The sequence below is a fragment of the Cariama cristata genome, unplaced genomic scaffold (assembly GCF_000690535.1).
Source record: "Cariama cristata isolate BGI_N322 unplaced genomic scaffold, ASM69053v1 scaffold26084, whole genome shotgun sequence".
Classification (NCBI taxonomy): domain Eukaryota; kingdom Metazoa; phylum Chordata; class Aves; order Cariamiformes; family Cariamidae; genus Cariama; species Cariama cristata.
The window spans coordinates 11,044-25,158 of NW_009611696.1; the positions used below are offsets into that span (position 1 = coordinate 11,044).

At 39.1% G+C, this 14,115-nt stretch overlaps 1 protein-coding gene across 1 annotated transcript in view; it reads right to left on the reverse strand.

The window, feature by feature from the left end:
* Positions 1–2,924: 2,924 nt before the first annotated feature.
* The window catches only part of PITPNM3 (PITPNM family member 3), a 31,220-nt gene continuing 20,029 nt past the window's right edge, over positions 2,925–14,115 (reverse strand). Inside the window, exons 6-12 of the mRNA XM_009698355.1 lie at positions 12,699–12,815; positions 11,910–12,026; positions 7,706–7,854; positions 5,450–5,599; positions 4,408–4,591; positions 3,877–4,005; positions 2,925–3,489 (exon numbers count right to left, since the gene is read on the reverse strand). Of these exons, the coding sequence (XP_009696657.1) occupies positions 3,181–3,489; positions 3,877–4,005; positions 4,408–4,591; positions 5,450–5,599; positions 7,706–7,854; positions 11,910–12,026; positions 12,699–12,815 (1,155 nt within the window). The 3' untranslated portion in view covers positions 2,925–3,180. The remainder of the gene's footprint in view (positions 3,490–3,876; positions 4,006–4,407; positions 4,592–5,449; positions 5,600–7,705; positions 7,855–11,909; positions 12,027–12,698; positions 12,816–14,115) is intronic.

The following is a 14,115-nucleotide window of genomic DNA, read 5'->3' on the forward strand; positions in this document are numbered from 1 at the left end:
AACAAGCATAAGGTCTTCAGCCATTGCCACAGAGTATTTGTTGAACAGCCAGCCTAGTTGCGAGATGTCCATTCATCTTGTTCATACTCTCAGCTCCAACAGAAGTTGTTTTACTATTTTAGTGGCAATGGGCTAGTGCTTTCAAAACAAATGCACCTGGCATCTGACTTTTCAGAAGATGAGCTCCTAATTAATATGAAGCCTTAACCTCCAAGCTAATGCCTGTATCGCTGTTTGCCAAAGCGCTCAGCTGGAGACATTTGATCAGGAGATAAATCATTCTATCCCTGAGCTATAAGCAGTGTTGGAATTATGCAAAGGCTACATGAGCTCTCATATATTGTAGGAAACAAAGTTAGAGAAACTATTTTCAGCTTGATTTCGATAACATGTGTAGAAACTTTGTTACCACTCTAAATCATATGCGCGCGCACACACACACACACACTAGCATTTGTTTCACTACTATTAGCTCATGCTATTCTTAAGAGAAGCCAGCATAGTGACTACTGTAAAGGTGACCTAGTTACTAATGGAAATACACAAAATCAGAGTTTTCACGACATGGTACCCTGCAAAATGACATTATGTCTGCAAGAGTAAAAGACAGCTCTTAACAACCTAGGAGATTTCTCTAAACTTGTGCTTAGATGCTAGTTCTTTTAATACAGTCACAGAATTACACACAGATCCTGCTTTTGAAAGGAAGTAGGCCTTTCTACTACAGCAAATTAAAATGCAAAACAGATTTTGGAGTCTCTTGGATGATAGAGGTAGATGGCTAAAGCAACGTTAGCTTTGAACTTTGCAGCAGGAACAGTGATTACTGTCAGGAGACATGCTACACAACACCCAGTGCTTAAAAGAGCTTTGTGATCAATATCAATGTTGTTTTTAGGTCCCCTCAGCAATTTAAAATTTGCCTAGCCAGTTCCTCCCTCACAAGCCTCGGATTTCCACACCTATTTAAAACTAACAATCAGGAGCATGCCAACAGTGAACTGACTGGAGGGAGATGGAGTCTGGTGTACCTGTGCAATCTCCTAGCTGCAGAGGACAGGAGAAGAAATGGACTATGTGATTAGAATTAACATACACAGTGGGACAAGACAGAACACAGAAGAATTCCTCTAAGTTTGTGAGTTAAAGAACTAGGCGTGATACTACTGGGAAAGCATCCGTAAACCTGAAGACTGCTTCAATATAGTTTGTGGATAGCTTTCATTTAGCTTTTGCAGCTGGCTGATTTGGCAACAGAGCATAAAAACCCAGCCCCCTGTAATGTAGTTACCTGCTCCCAATTAGTGCGAGCTATCAAACTTTTAATATCTTTCCTAAATCTTCTGCAAAGATTACTCCTTCCTTTAAAGGAAGCATTGTACAAAACAAATTCCTGATGTGCCAGAGATCTTTCAGGAAGTTTGAAATAGGTAGCTGACAATCTTGCCAAGTAATGTGTAAAGAAAAAAATAAATCAAAGCTCTCCATTTAGAAGCTACTTTGCTGCCTTTTAAGGCAAAATCCACATTACTATGCCCTTCAAAAAGCACACTGAAACTTTTGAGTGAATAGGGAGTATAGACAGGTTTACTTTTATGCTGTCTTTTCCATTCCATTTCTTGTTTGCTTTAAATGTCAACTTCCAGAGTAATTTTTCTAAATCATGTTTCTGGTCTAGCTACAGACTGGGAAAACCTGAAAGTAAGGGAGATGGAGGGGGAAGGCATGGCACCTCTCCACCCCAACTCCCTGAAATTAAAACCAAACCAACCAACCAGAAAAAGAAATCTCCTATTGACTTTAAAGCTTTCTCAGTGTCAATAGTCTGGTTTTAACTTTTAAAGAAAAGGGGTTTTTTACGTGCACTTGTAACTTCACTGCAGGTTTTAAAATATGCTTCAGTTCAGTCATGAAAGTTCTCTCGGTGAATTCAGTGCAGTGGAAGTATCTGCATGAAGAATCTGCAAACTGCTACTATGTTAAACTAAATAAAACACTTCAGAAATATTACCATTTCGGGATTTTACTTCTAGTAATTTCATTGAGAGATTCAAGAGAAATTTAAATCAGTAGGAAAATGTCTATTTGGCACCTGTAATTTGGCATGTCCATTCTTTGAAACTCAAATGACCTAATTCTGAATGCTACAGATTGTCTTAACACAGCAGTTGCTATAAAGCATGAGAAGGTAAACAATTTACCCATAGGAATTCCATTACTTTTTTTCTCCTCCAGTGTAAAGATTCTAGTGAAAATAATGAAAAAAGTGATTGCTCTGAAGTTTGCAGATCCCTTAGTAAAAAGGCTCCCTTTAGCGTACCATCTTAGGATCTGTCTCTCAGACTGAGATGGTCAGAGCCATCTGCTTACTCGGAGTAGTCCACACATTTTGCAGTCATCAAGTTCCACAAAACAATGTGATCTTTGTACACTTGCACATTACTTTGTATACAGCAACACTAACTGCTTCAAACTGTGGCAGACACATTTATTTCTAACATGAAGTTTTTATGATTTGGTTCATAAGTGGAGTTCTCCCATTTACTTGATGTCCAGCACCTCACACAAATGAGTGCCCGTGTTGGGTCTGTTGACCAACACCATAAGCTGAAAGGAAATCCTGGGTTTAAGGCACCCAAAAAGCATCTTGCTGTACAAATCCTGACCACCCATTACTGTAGTTCCCACGTCTGCTTCCCTTGCAAGTGTATCACTTTATAAAAGGGAAGTGGAAACAGATACAACTATTTAATGTTTAAAGCGTAAACCTTCTCTGTAACCTATGGGACCTACTGTTCATACTGGTTTGGGTGCAGCTAGTTAGCCAGTACCACAATCCTTCTTCTGAGTAAAATCAGCCTGTTACAGCTTTTTCTCTTATTGCACATTTTATTATATCTGTTGTAAAAAATAACCAAAGATACTTCCTGTTGCTTTGATGTTATAAGCACTTGCAATAGTATTAGATTGTTTTAAAATTTCCCAATAAACATGTCAAGAGGAACAGGCTGGAAGTTCCCCAGTTGGTATAAGAAGGCAGATTCCAGAGCAGGGAAGACTCCAAGGGACAGGTTCCCCTCTACATCTCTTATTTTGAAGCTGCCTAAATATTATCTTTGAGGCATGCCTACAAGTTTAATGGGGTGCACCCAAGATCTCTATTTCCAGAAGCCTGGGAATTCAGGGGACAGATTCAAATTTGTGAACTCCACCTCGAACCCAAGCAATGGAGGGCAAATGCTTGTCATGATCTTTGTCTGATTCAGGCTGGCTCTGGGCACGCTCTGGCTTGGGGTTTGAAGAAGGTGGATCAGGTTGCTGTACAGACATAGTCCTGCGGAGATGGTTTCTCTTGCGCAAAAATTCAGGTTGGGAGTGGAGGCCAAAGCTGCCTTTTCTCAAGATCATCCGAGAGTTGTTCTTTTTGGGTCGTGAATGGAGACTGAACTCCAGCGAGGCCAAGTGGGCTGCATAACCTTCACTGAGGAACTGAAATAGGAAGGAAAGAAAGGGATTGACAAGTTACTGCTGCCTCAACCTGTAAGCTCTATGAGGAATTAAGTTCCTATCTTTTGCATGCCAGTTAGATACCTACAGAGTACTAATACTCCTCTCCCCTCACTTTTTTTTTTGACCTGTTCCATTTAGTCATTCAGCAATATGCAATGCATGCACTTGCAGATACAACCTATGACCACTTGTCTTTACTATTCACCCTGCCAGAAAATGCCTCATCTGAAACAAAAACTGCCCTTCTTTCTCTGAAACACTGTCTCTACTCTTTATCATGTGTGCATATGTTTGTGCATGCATTCACACACATGCATTTCCTTGTTCCCCCTAGGACTTCCTGACTGAGTAGCAAGAGTTACTTACTTGACACTGTGCCTGGTATTTCTTTGTTGATCGTCCAACTATGTAGATCTGGGATGGCGGCAGAGCCAAGACATTGTACACTGAAATATCCTTCATGGAACCATATGCGGCACAGATTTTGATGTGGCACTGAAAGAAATATTACTTCCAAAGTGAACACTCTATTGAACAGCATGCACTACAAGGATGGCACTTGTTTTGCAATGAAGCAGCTGATGAGTTCATTGTTAACAACCTCTTTCTGTAAACACAGAAAGCTAAATCTGTCTGCCTGCATGCCAGCAAGAACTACAGATACGCACATAGGAAAGAATAAGCAGTTTATTTCTTTATTTGTCATGCCAGTAGGCCCCTTTGGATGGTTTATCAGCCTTCCTTGCTCTTTAAAAAGTGTGAAAAGAAATGAGGAATGGCAAAAAGATTTTGTGATGGCCAGTGGGATTTACTGTTCAAAAGGAAGGGAGATCTCTAATTTCACTGAACAACATTTTCTGGAAAAAGGTTTTAAGGCTATAAACAGGTTTCTAGTACCTCTTGCATCAGATTCCGGAGAAAAATAGTCTTTTGTCGCAGTGGATCATGAACAAGTCCATCTGAGAAGAAGATCATCCCTTGTGGGAAGTTGTGTTGAGACAACCATGAAACCACACGCTGCTTTTGCATATCTGGACGACCAGTAATGTAGATAATCAGATATCCCAGGTCCTGCCAATGCCTGTCAGAAACAGCAGGTAAATTATGTAGGTGAAGAAAGAAAAACAATACCCACAGGTCAGCATTTCTTTGGTCAGCACAGACCCAGTTAGAAGTCGGACGTTATCCTTCAACAAGTGGAAAGAAGCACGCCTAAGTCTCTGCTCCTATTGAGAAATTAAGTAATAATGTCTACATCTTGAGGGAGACAGAGAGAAGCAAGACAGATTCTTATACAATATGTTATATAAAATATGAGAGCTATTTGAAAATGTATTTAGAATAGACCTTGCTACACAGCAAGTCCTGCTACCTTTGAAACCTTTAACAAGGTTTCCTGCCATTTCAGCTCTAAAGAGTGGAAACCCTTGAAAACTGGCATCCCACCATTCCCATGCACGTTCCAAAATGACAGCTGTTATTTCCCCATCCAGTGTGACATTAACAGACTTGCAAGAATGGATTAAAAGGCCTCTTAATTTTTCCTCTTGCATTCATGGCACTTGATATTTTTGAAGTAGAAGTATGTCCTTATTTGAAGTTAGTTAAACATAAAATATGCTCTTTGCTAATCACAGTAACACACGGAATCATTATTAATTCACTGCACACACTTTAAGGCCATATCCCCAAGAGGCAACTTTTAATCTTTAGGCAACTTAAACCACAAATTTCAAAGTAAACCATAGCATTTTAAGATTCTTCAGGCAGACCTGATGTCCAAGCAAATACAGAAATATATCTGCAAAGAATCCTGGCCTTTAAAGAATTGTTTATTTAGTTAAAAAAAAAAACAACCCTATTCTGCCGTCTTCCTTCCTATTGTGTTCAAACAGGAAAGTCAGAGATTTAAAAAGTGAAGTGTGCAAACCTCACTTACCTGACAACATCAACAGCCCCAGCCCGGACTTTGGGGTCACTTCCCATAATTGAAACACTTGCTGCAAAGGAACCGTCAATGCTGAACACAACACATTCCATTCCTCGGGGAAGCACAGTCAAGTAACTTGCAGCACTGCTCTGGTCCCCTCTGTAAAGTCAAAGCAATAAATACATTTAAAAAGCAAAATGTCAGCATGTATTTTCTGCATGTTCTAGTTGAGACCTGAAATTAGATCTGTCTGGACTTACAGCTTCAAAAATCGCTGTCAAATAGGGCTCCTGATTTCAGTCCTATGTGGGGCAATTAAAACTTACACTATTAGGAAATAGATTTCCAAAGAGAAATTTGGAAGCTGACTTCAGTAAGAAATCACATGTGTATAAATACATAAAAGAATTAGGAAAACAACCCCAAAACACCCTGAAGTACTCAAACATGCTACGTGTCTATATATGTGTATATATATATGTCTATACACGCACACATATAAGACATGAATGCTATAGATATGCCCAAACACAAATACATACACACATAGCACACGGAAATTAACTACATATTTTTCCCCAGCAGCCTAAAGTTACTGGTAAATTATTAGAAATTACAAGGGAAGAATTGATATGCACCTTTTATTGGCACGTACTTACACAAATCAGCTTGCCTCCATTAGATAAACAGTTGGTAATACTAGCATTACCCATCCCTCTACCTTTGCGAAGTACAAGGGGAATGCCAATCCAGAAAAGTAAAACAAACAAACTAAACCAAAAGAGAAATGCAATCATAGATGGCTTTTCTCATGGAAAGGCATGTGAAATGCAATCTTCTCTTCACGATGTATTTTCCCAAAGAGCGTTGGAGGTTAAGACACTAATAAAGCACAAAGCGATCCAAAGCTCTTACCATCCCATGACCTCATGTTCCCTAAAATATGTAATCTGAAGACCACATCTTCTTTCCTTTAGAAAGTTAATTATTGTATGATCTAGAAATGTATATCTGGTGATGAAGATTCTTACAGTATGTGTGCACAGCTTAATGAGCAAAGACAGGACAATTTCTTTCATTCCTGTTTCAAACTTACTCCTGCAGTCTAAAAGCCCATGGGAACTTGGCTTCTGAATACAGCTTAATTTGTTTCTAAGTATCTCTTTTCTTGAATTGACTGTCTGTTCTATTACACTGAGGTAAAACATTTCTTCCTCCTCAATTAGCACTACATAAGATTGTAAATTGACTTTGGACTTGGTTAACTGGCAGGTAACAACACATGCTGTTTCAGCTAAATTCATCCCACTGATTTAGCCTCCAAAGTAGGGATTCAAAGGAAGCTGTAATGCTACTTCCTAAGTGGCTAGGCAATTTAATTGTAAGGGCAATATTGAACTAAAACCCTGTATTAAATCAAACTGGACTTTTACTAAACATAAGATTTTTTTAAAGCACAGCTACCCCAGTTCTGCACCTAGGCCTAAAAATTTTTTCATAGATCTTCATTCCTCATGCTTTACTTAGCATAGAGATTTTCAGGAAATGCTGGAGAGCTAGGAGAGTAGACTGATTTTACTTCAATGAACTGTTATTTTCAGGTGCTGGGTTTGGTTTTTTTTTTTTTTCCTTCTTTTCCCCAGTTTAGAATAAACATGGTCTTGAGTACAGAATTAAGGCAACTCTCTTGGTCAGCCTGACATCAACAGATAAACAGGTGGCTGAGAGCAAGGCAGTACATCCTCTATACTGTTAATTTCAATAAGAAAAGATTCTTATCAGTCTGAAGAACACAAAGCTATATCCTTCAGCAGTCTTTTCGCCAATGAACAGGCTGCAATATTGTCCTGGTTTGACTAAAACAGGACTATCTCTCCTTTCAGGCATTTTCTTTCAGTTAAGTTTCTTCTAAGTAACTGCACTTTCTGACGGTGACAAATATCCCAAGTCATACATTCTTGCTACAAGATGACTGATTACAGACATCCAGTCCCTGTATTTTGCAAGACCAAGTGCTCCTAAATTGAATTGCACTGACAATTTGTGTTGCAGTAGGGATAAACCCATTGGCCTGGGCACCTCCAAACTAGCCAGTAAACAGATGATCATTGCTTCAAATCTAAGCTGACAACACAGTGATGAGACCAAGAAAACATAACTAACTGACCAAAATCTCTGTCCGCACCCCCGCCAATCTTACACACCTTGGTGTCTTCCTGATCACAACACCACATCACAGCTGTAGTTCCAGCTTGGAGCTATTACCTGACCACCATTTTGATGGGATACACACCAACTCTCAGTCTCTTCGGTTTGGGTATGTTGTAGGATATCCGGCCACTGCTGTTGGATATCTCTGTGTCAAAGTACACCCACCTACCCGAAGATGGCTCAGTCATTATGAAGATATCAACCTGCAAAAACAACAAACCAGTCATCTAGTGTGATAGTAGGCAACATGCCCCCTATTTACGAGGCCTGCCAAGCCTAGATCACATTAGTATCTCCAACTATGGCTTGTATTAAAAGCTTACAAGGAAGTTTGAAGAACTTCAAAACTCAGTAAAATTAGGTCCTCTCAATTAGAAAATGCTTCCTAACACACAATACAAGAGTTCATTGCCTTCATAATTTAAAACACTCAGCTTAGCACTGCAGGTGTGAAATAAGGGTATAGAGCTCAGAAATTTAGCAGGAACCCTAAACTAGAAAAAAGTATATTACATTTTAGCATATTAAAACCTACAAAATGGAAAATTTTATCTGGTTATTAGCAAAGGGAAATCTTTCTCAAATCATAACCTTGCCTACAAATGCAAAACCTAAACACTTCAAATTATCAAGATTTTTTTTTTTCAAAAGGCTTCATCAATATGGTTTTCTTCAACTGAAGTATTTCATCAAAATTAACATAAAGTGTATGAAATACTTTGTCTGACTTGAACTGGCAGTTTTCAGCAGTAAGTACTTCAGTAAATCTGAGGGAGGTATCTGCCAAGCTCTCCTTTTGTAGTCAATTTTTACAGAACTTAGGCACACATGCTTTACATGGACTTCTTCAGTGCTCAACATGCAGCCAGATACTCTACAAGATTTGCCAGCAGCTTACAAGATCACGCTGTTTGTGTGGACATCCTTGATAACTCTGCAGATATGTTCTTCTTGGACATAATGATGTTACATGACATTGGGATAAACAACACTAAATTGATTCTGAACTGATGAAATTCAGAACTAATTTTTCTAAGAGATGAGCTTTGGTGCAAGGGAAGAAATGACAGGTATTGCTGAACTATAAGTGTTATCAGGATCAAACAATGGGTTTACTCCTTCCTTCTGCTTTTTGACTGCAAAGTGAATCACAGTTTGAATACAGATGTGTACAAACTGCCTCTTTAAAGTCTTGGATGGTATGAGCAGGAGAGCGCTTCACTTTGTACCCTAACTGATTCTGAATTTCCAACTTTCAAATGCACCATTAGCGGTGAGAGGGCCAAGGAAAACATTTTTATGATTTGCTAGGGAAAAATCTCATGTCCTTCCAACCTGCAAAGGAATGTAAGACCTAACCAGGAACAGAAATATTTTCTTTCAAGAATCATACTTTGTTTTTTCTTTTGAGAAGCAAATTTTGTTTTATTCAGCCATTCTGTTCTTCCCTTCTATTCTTCCCCTTTAACAAATTTTCTCAAGTCAAGCCATTAAAGATGGCCAGGTTGTGTGTATGTGTGGTTCAGAAAAATAGTTTTTAAGTTTGCATTGGGCGTTCTGAAAAATCTGCACAACTACAGTCCTTTCAGATCAGAATTTTCTTTTTCAATATCAATGTGAAAGCCACTAGAATAACATTCTGCTGACTGTGGTCATTGAACTGTTCTGGTTTGGTTTTCCCTCTCCACATCAAGAGATTATGAAATACAGCCTTTTATGTAAAGTTACTCGAGATCCTTGTAGGGACAACATACAAGTGTAAAAAAATATAGACAGTATTTCTGTTAGTTTTGAAACCCCTTAAAATTAGAATGAAAACTATCAGTAATTCATCATTGAGTATGGAATTCTCCCCAGTATAATAGTTAGTAACAGTCTTAACATTTTTAGTTAGCAATTTCTTTAAAGAGATTTTAATTACAGGATTCTATTCAATACCCAAGCATAATATGATCTCTTTTCCCACTGCAGAAACATAGCTTATTGTCCATCCCTATCCTTCAGAAATGGGAATACGACTTCAAGGCAACCAGCACACAATAATCTATGTAGGGAGAAAAAACATTGGACTATAATGCCCAGAAAATAATGTGTTAGTAAATCCCAAAGAGACACCTCTGGCCTCAGGAAAAGCACTGAAATGTTGAAATGTATCTTCAACCTAGTTTGCATTTACACATTACAACATTGAATATATTGTCTTTTTCACCAACCCAAATTCATCTCAGTAGAAGACTCAGGGTTAAAAATGAATCCAATCTACAAACTTTAGAAACCCCAGCAGGCCCATTTTAGGAACTCTTGAGAAAACAAGGGTAGTCTCCAGGACTGATCCTTGCCTCAGTAAAAACTGGCATGTCAAGCCCACCCCAGCTTAATTAACATTTTCTAATAGGTGAACAGACTGAGGCTGAGATTACCTAGGTGGCCAGTCCCATAGGAGCATGAGAGGATATGACTGGCAGAGGCTCTCAGAGAAGCTTAAGCTGCTGTCTCCTTGTCTTGACCAGATGGCTTCATCCCCATTATCACTACTCTGTTGTGCCTCAATAGCAGCCATCCAAAGCAGATGAATTTCAAGGAAAATTTCTTGCCTACTGAGGATAGCACTGTGATGTGATAGAGCAGAACAGACTCACTTGTCATATGCAAACTAACACTTCAAGGTCAGCTCAAGTCTGCAGGCCACACTGCTAATTGACACAAATCCTTCCCCCACTCTAATTCCCACTAGGGAAGGTGGGAGAGGGATGGCCCTTTCTTTGACAGATTCAGTGGTCTTGTGGTAAAAACATTTTCTTCTAATTTCTGCACTGTACCAGTTACAAGAGTGTCCAACTTTTGACCTGAGGCATTGCCGGGATATAGGCACAAATAACACGTACCAGGAGATTCGTTACATACACAGCTTTGATCTGCAGTCTTCCTGACTGTAGATCTAATTTAAGACCTTCAATGCAATCCAATACACTCAGATACATTTAACTGATGTTTTGAACTTATATTTGAGAAAAGGCACAAAGAGGAAATTTTTAAGTCTTGAAACCATACAATTTCAGTGTTCTTCCCAGGACCACTATGAATCCCTTTGGTGCCCTATTTCATCATTGTGCCAGAAGAACCTTATCAATGAATAAAAATGTGATCAGATTGAAGAAATATATAAAAGCTAATAAAGAGCTGTGATTAAAATCTTCAGAATTAGACAAAATTTGTGATCCGGTCTTGCATGTAAACTGAAGTGACGGGGCTGCTTAAAGTTTTTTACAAACCATATGGGACCAGATTGAAGCAGTGATGGTCTTAAAAATACAAACATAACTTATATTGACAGTTCAAAGTGTATCAGCACAGGTACGCTGAACTCTACGACAAAAATCTTAGAAGCAGCATGTCACTTATGTCTTCTGGAGTTGATTAACAAAGTCCAGCTGTGACAGAAGCATGGTCATCAGAGACGTGGTTCCAGAAATATCCATTCCTGCCATTTGCACTAGCAAATATACTCCAAAGAAGGCATACCATCTGCAGGCTGATCCCTAGAGGCATCAGTTCAGTGCTGCATTTTAGCAGAATGTGCACCCACAAAACACGCAAAGTGAAGCCTCCACACTTCTGTTTTACTCTCAACTCAGCCGCATTGCTCTGTTAATTTCCACAAAAACATCTTACAGTCTCAGCGAATATGAACAAATATGTTCACTTAATGCTTGTCTTTGTTAGCTGTAAGCCTGGCTACTGCAGGCAGCTTTAGGAGTTACAGTTCCAATTATGTCACTTACTACTTAAGTCCTAAAACTAATCTTTACTCCTCTGTATATAAGAGAAACAGACAGCAACCTAGCCTCTAGAATCCCTATTCCTTTATGTAGTTGTCTTACCTGAATAGGAAGACATACATTTTTCTTTTAGTGATTTTCCAACCACTATAAAATTATTTTTCCTCCTTGCTCAAAAAGTTAACTGTCTCTAGTAGGTGGTACAATTGGCTGGCAGGTTCAAAAATCACTGCACAGCACACTCATCATTAACCAGAGGAGATGACTAGCATCACGTAAGAAGGATGAGAGCTGGGAAAAAGGTCAGCTATCAGGAAAGCCCACTTACAGAATATTTTTGCCGAAGTGGTGTGCGCTAGTAACATACTTCCCCTCACTGTAAGGCTCTCTCTGGTACTATACATGTGTACTACATTCAACAACTGTTTCTAGTAAAAGCTGGTTCAGAAAAATAAGAAAACTGATTACTCAGACTTTACCTTTTCACCTGTTAAAGCTACCATGTCCAGAGGTCCATACATAAAGCGCCCAACCAGTACCTGAGGACCATCTTCTGCTGCAATGACGTCATTAGCTCGGTGATTAGCAGTCACATTCTGAAATAAGAGCAGAAGGTGGAAAGGGTAGAGTTTGCTTTTGTAATGAGGCTACTGTCTCTATCATGTTATTATGAACAGTGACACACGGTGCCTGAGGTATGTCACAGTGCACCTTAGAGCATCTAGCAAAACTGCATTCCTATTTCAGCTGGAGCCAGGTTTCCAGTAATCGTGGGTTGTTGAAAAGACTTTCTAGTGAGAGGGCTCAAGATGATCAAATAAGAGAGGGCATTTAAGGGAATGCTGATTATCTTTCACTTCAAGTGGTGCCATAGACTGACACAATCACGTGCAAGCCACGCGCATCTTAATTGACATTTCTAACTGAAGTGGCATCTGAAGAATGAAGAAAACACTTTTTTTTTTTTGTTAGGGATTCATCTAGCATATAAGAAAATAGAAGAATAACCTCTTTGCTTAACCAAAACTTAAGGCTCCCTTGTTATTTAATGAAAGAAATATACTTTCTCCCAACATGCAGTGATAAACCAAGAATAAATTGTTCCTATTCCCTAATTGTTAATTTGTTTGCCTTGATTACATTAGTGGTTTTCAGCTCTTTAGTAATGTTCAGTTATGTAAACTCATGCTTTGGGAGATCAAACTCCATTTAAATTGCTCCCAAACTCAAGTCCTATAACTGGCATATATATTCAGATTTATACTTACTCTCAATTTGACATGTGTCCTCTTCCGTAGCCATTTTTCTCGTGGATTGGACGGACTAAGTGTTGCTGGATCCAGGTTGTCATTTTCCTTGAAATTTACATTTTCATACCTCATCACCTGAAATTATATTCATATTTTAATAATGGCCTGGGGAGTCCTGGTACTTGGCAAAGAAAAGGAAAGTACACTGCTGCCCCAGCTGAATGACACTGCAGAGCCAAAAGCACAATGAAAGTAGAGAGAGGTACAGGCCATATGTTCACATTAATTGTATGGACAAATAAACTGCTTTCACTCTGTTGGCCAACACTTAATCTCAAGTACTTATTGAATAGCTTTTCCATTCGCAACAGAGCTTGCACGTTCTTCCAGAGAAAATGGTGAAAGCATTAGGATGGTATCAAGTGACAGTCACATTGTCTGTTCATGGTCTGCAAAGTCAGTAAAGCAGCTTAAGACCACAGAAATATTTTTTAATGTCCTTCATGGGGCAGAGGTCAGATTCCTGACTCCATCTGTACTTATTTTCTTTACATATACCCAGACAGAATAGTTCTTATCACCTTTTGGATATTACTCACCACTGCAAGTAGGTGATAGGCTCAGGATTTGGCTTGTGGCTAGTAACATCTGAAGATAAGAGGACTATAACTTGCAGAACTCTAATATGTCATACAAGTTACACATTCTTACAACCTAAATATCACACCCTGAACAAGAAACTTGCCTGTTCAACTTGCGATTTCAGAACACTACCTACAGATTTCAGAATCTGTGGGTTATGCCCTGTTTCAATTGAAATGACAAGCCCTGTCTTACTGAAATATGTGGGTTGCACCCTGGGATCATGGATAGCATGAGGCTACCTCATTTTGAATGAGAAATAGCTTAGTCCATCTCTTTCACAAGCTAGCAGAAAACTACTCAAGTTGAACAGTTGGTTTTCTGTGCTGAAGTCTTCCGCCCTGGGTGCCCTCTCTGGAAAAGTGGCCTAGAATTATTTTGAAAGATGTCTTATACGAAGTCCCTTGAGTAAAATCCTGCTGCATTCAGCCTTAGCAAAGCAGTTGGCTTGCAACAAATCATAGTAATGCTGAGAGGTCAGCGTGTTTTTTAACAAATTAGCATAAATTCTATTCACTAGAGGTCACATGCAGGAAATATATGTGCCCTCAGTGCATTCAGGAGCCATTAGCCTTAACCTTAACTCCCGGCAAGGGCAGAATGTCCGGACTATGCTGGAACTAACCAGTCCTGTATGTAGTGCTGTAAGCTCACACACTGCCTTACAGGCATGTTCCAAATGCTTGAAGGGCTTATTACATTCTAAAAGCTGTAATGCACATACAAGGCTAGGTAACACACAACAATGCAACTTGATGTGAATGCACAGAAATAACACATAGAATAAAGAAGG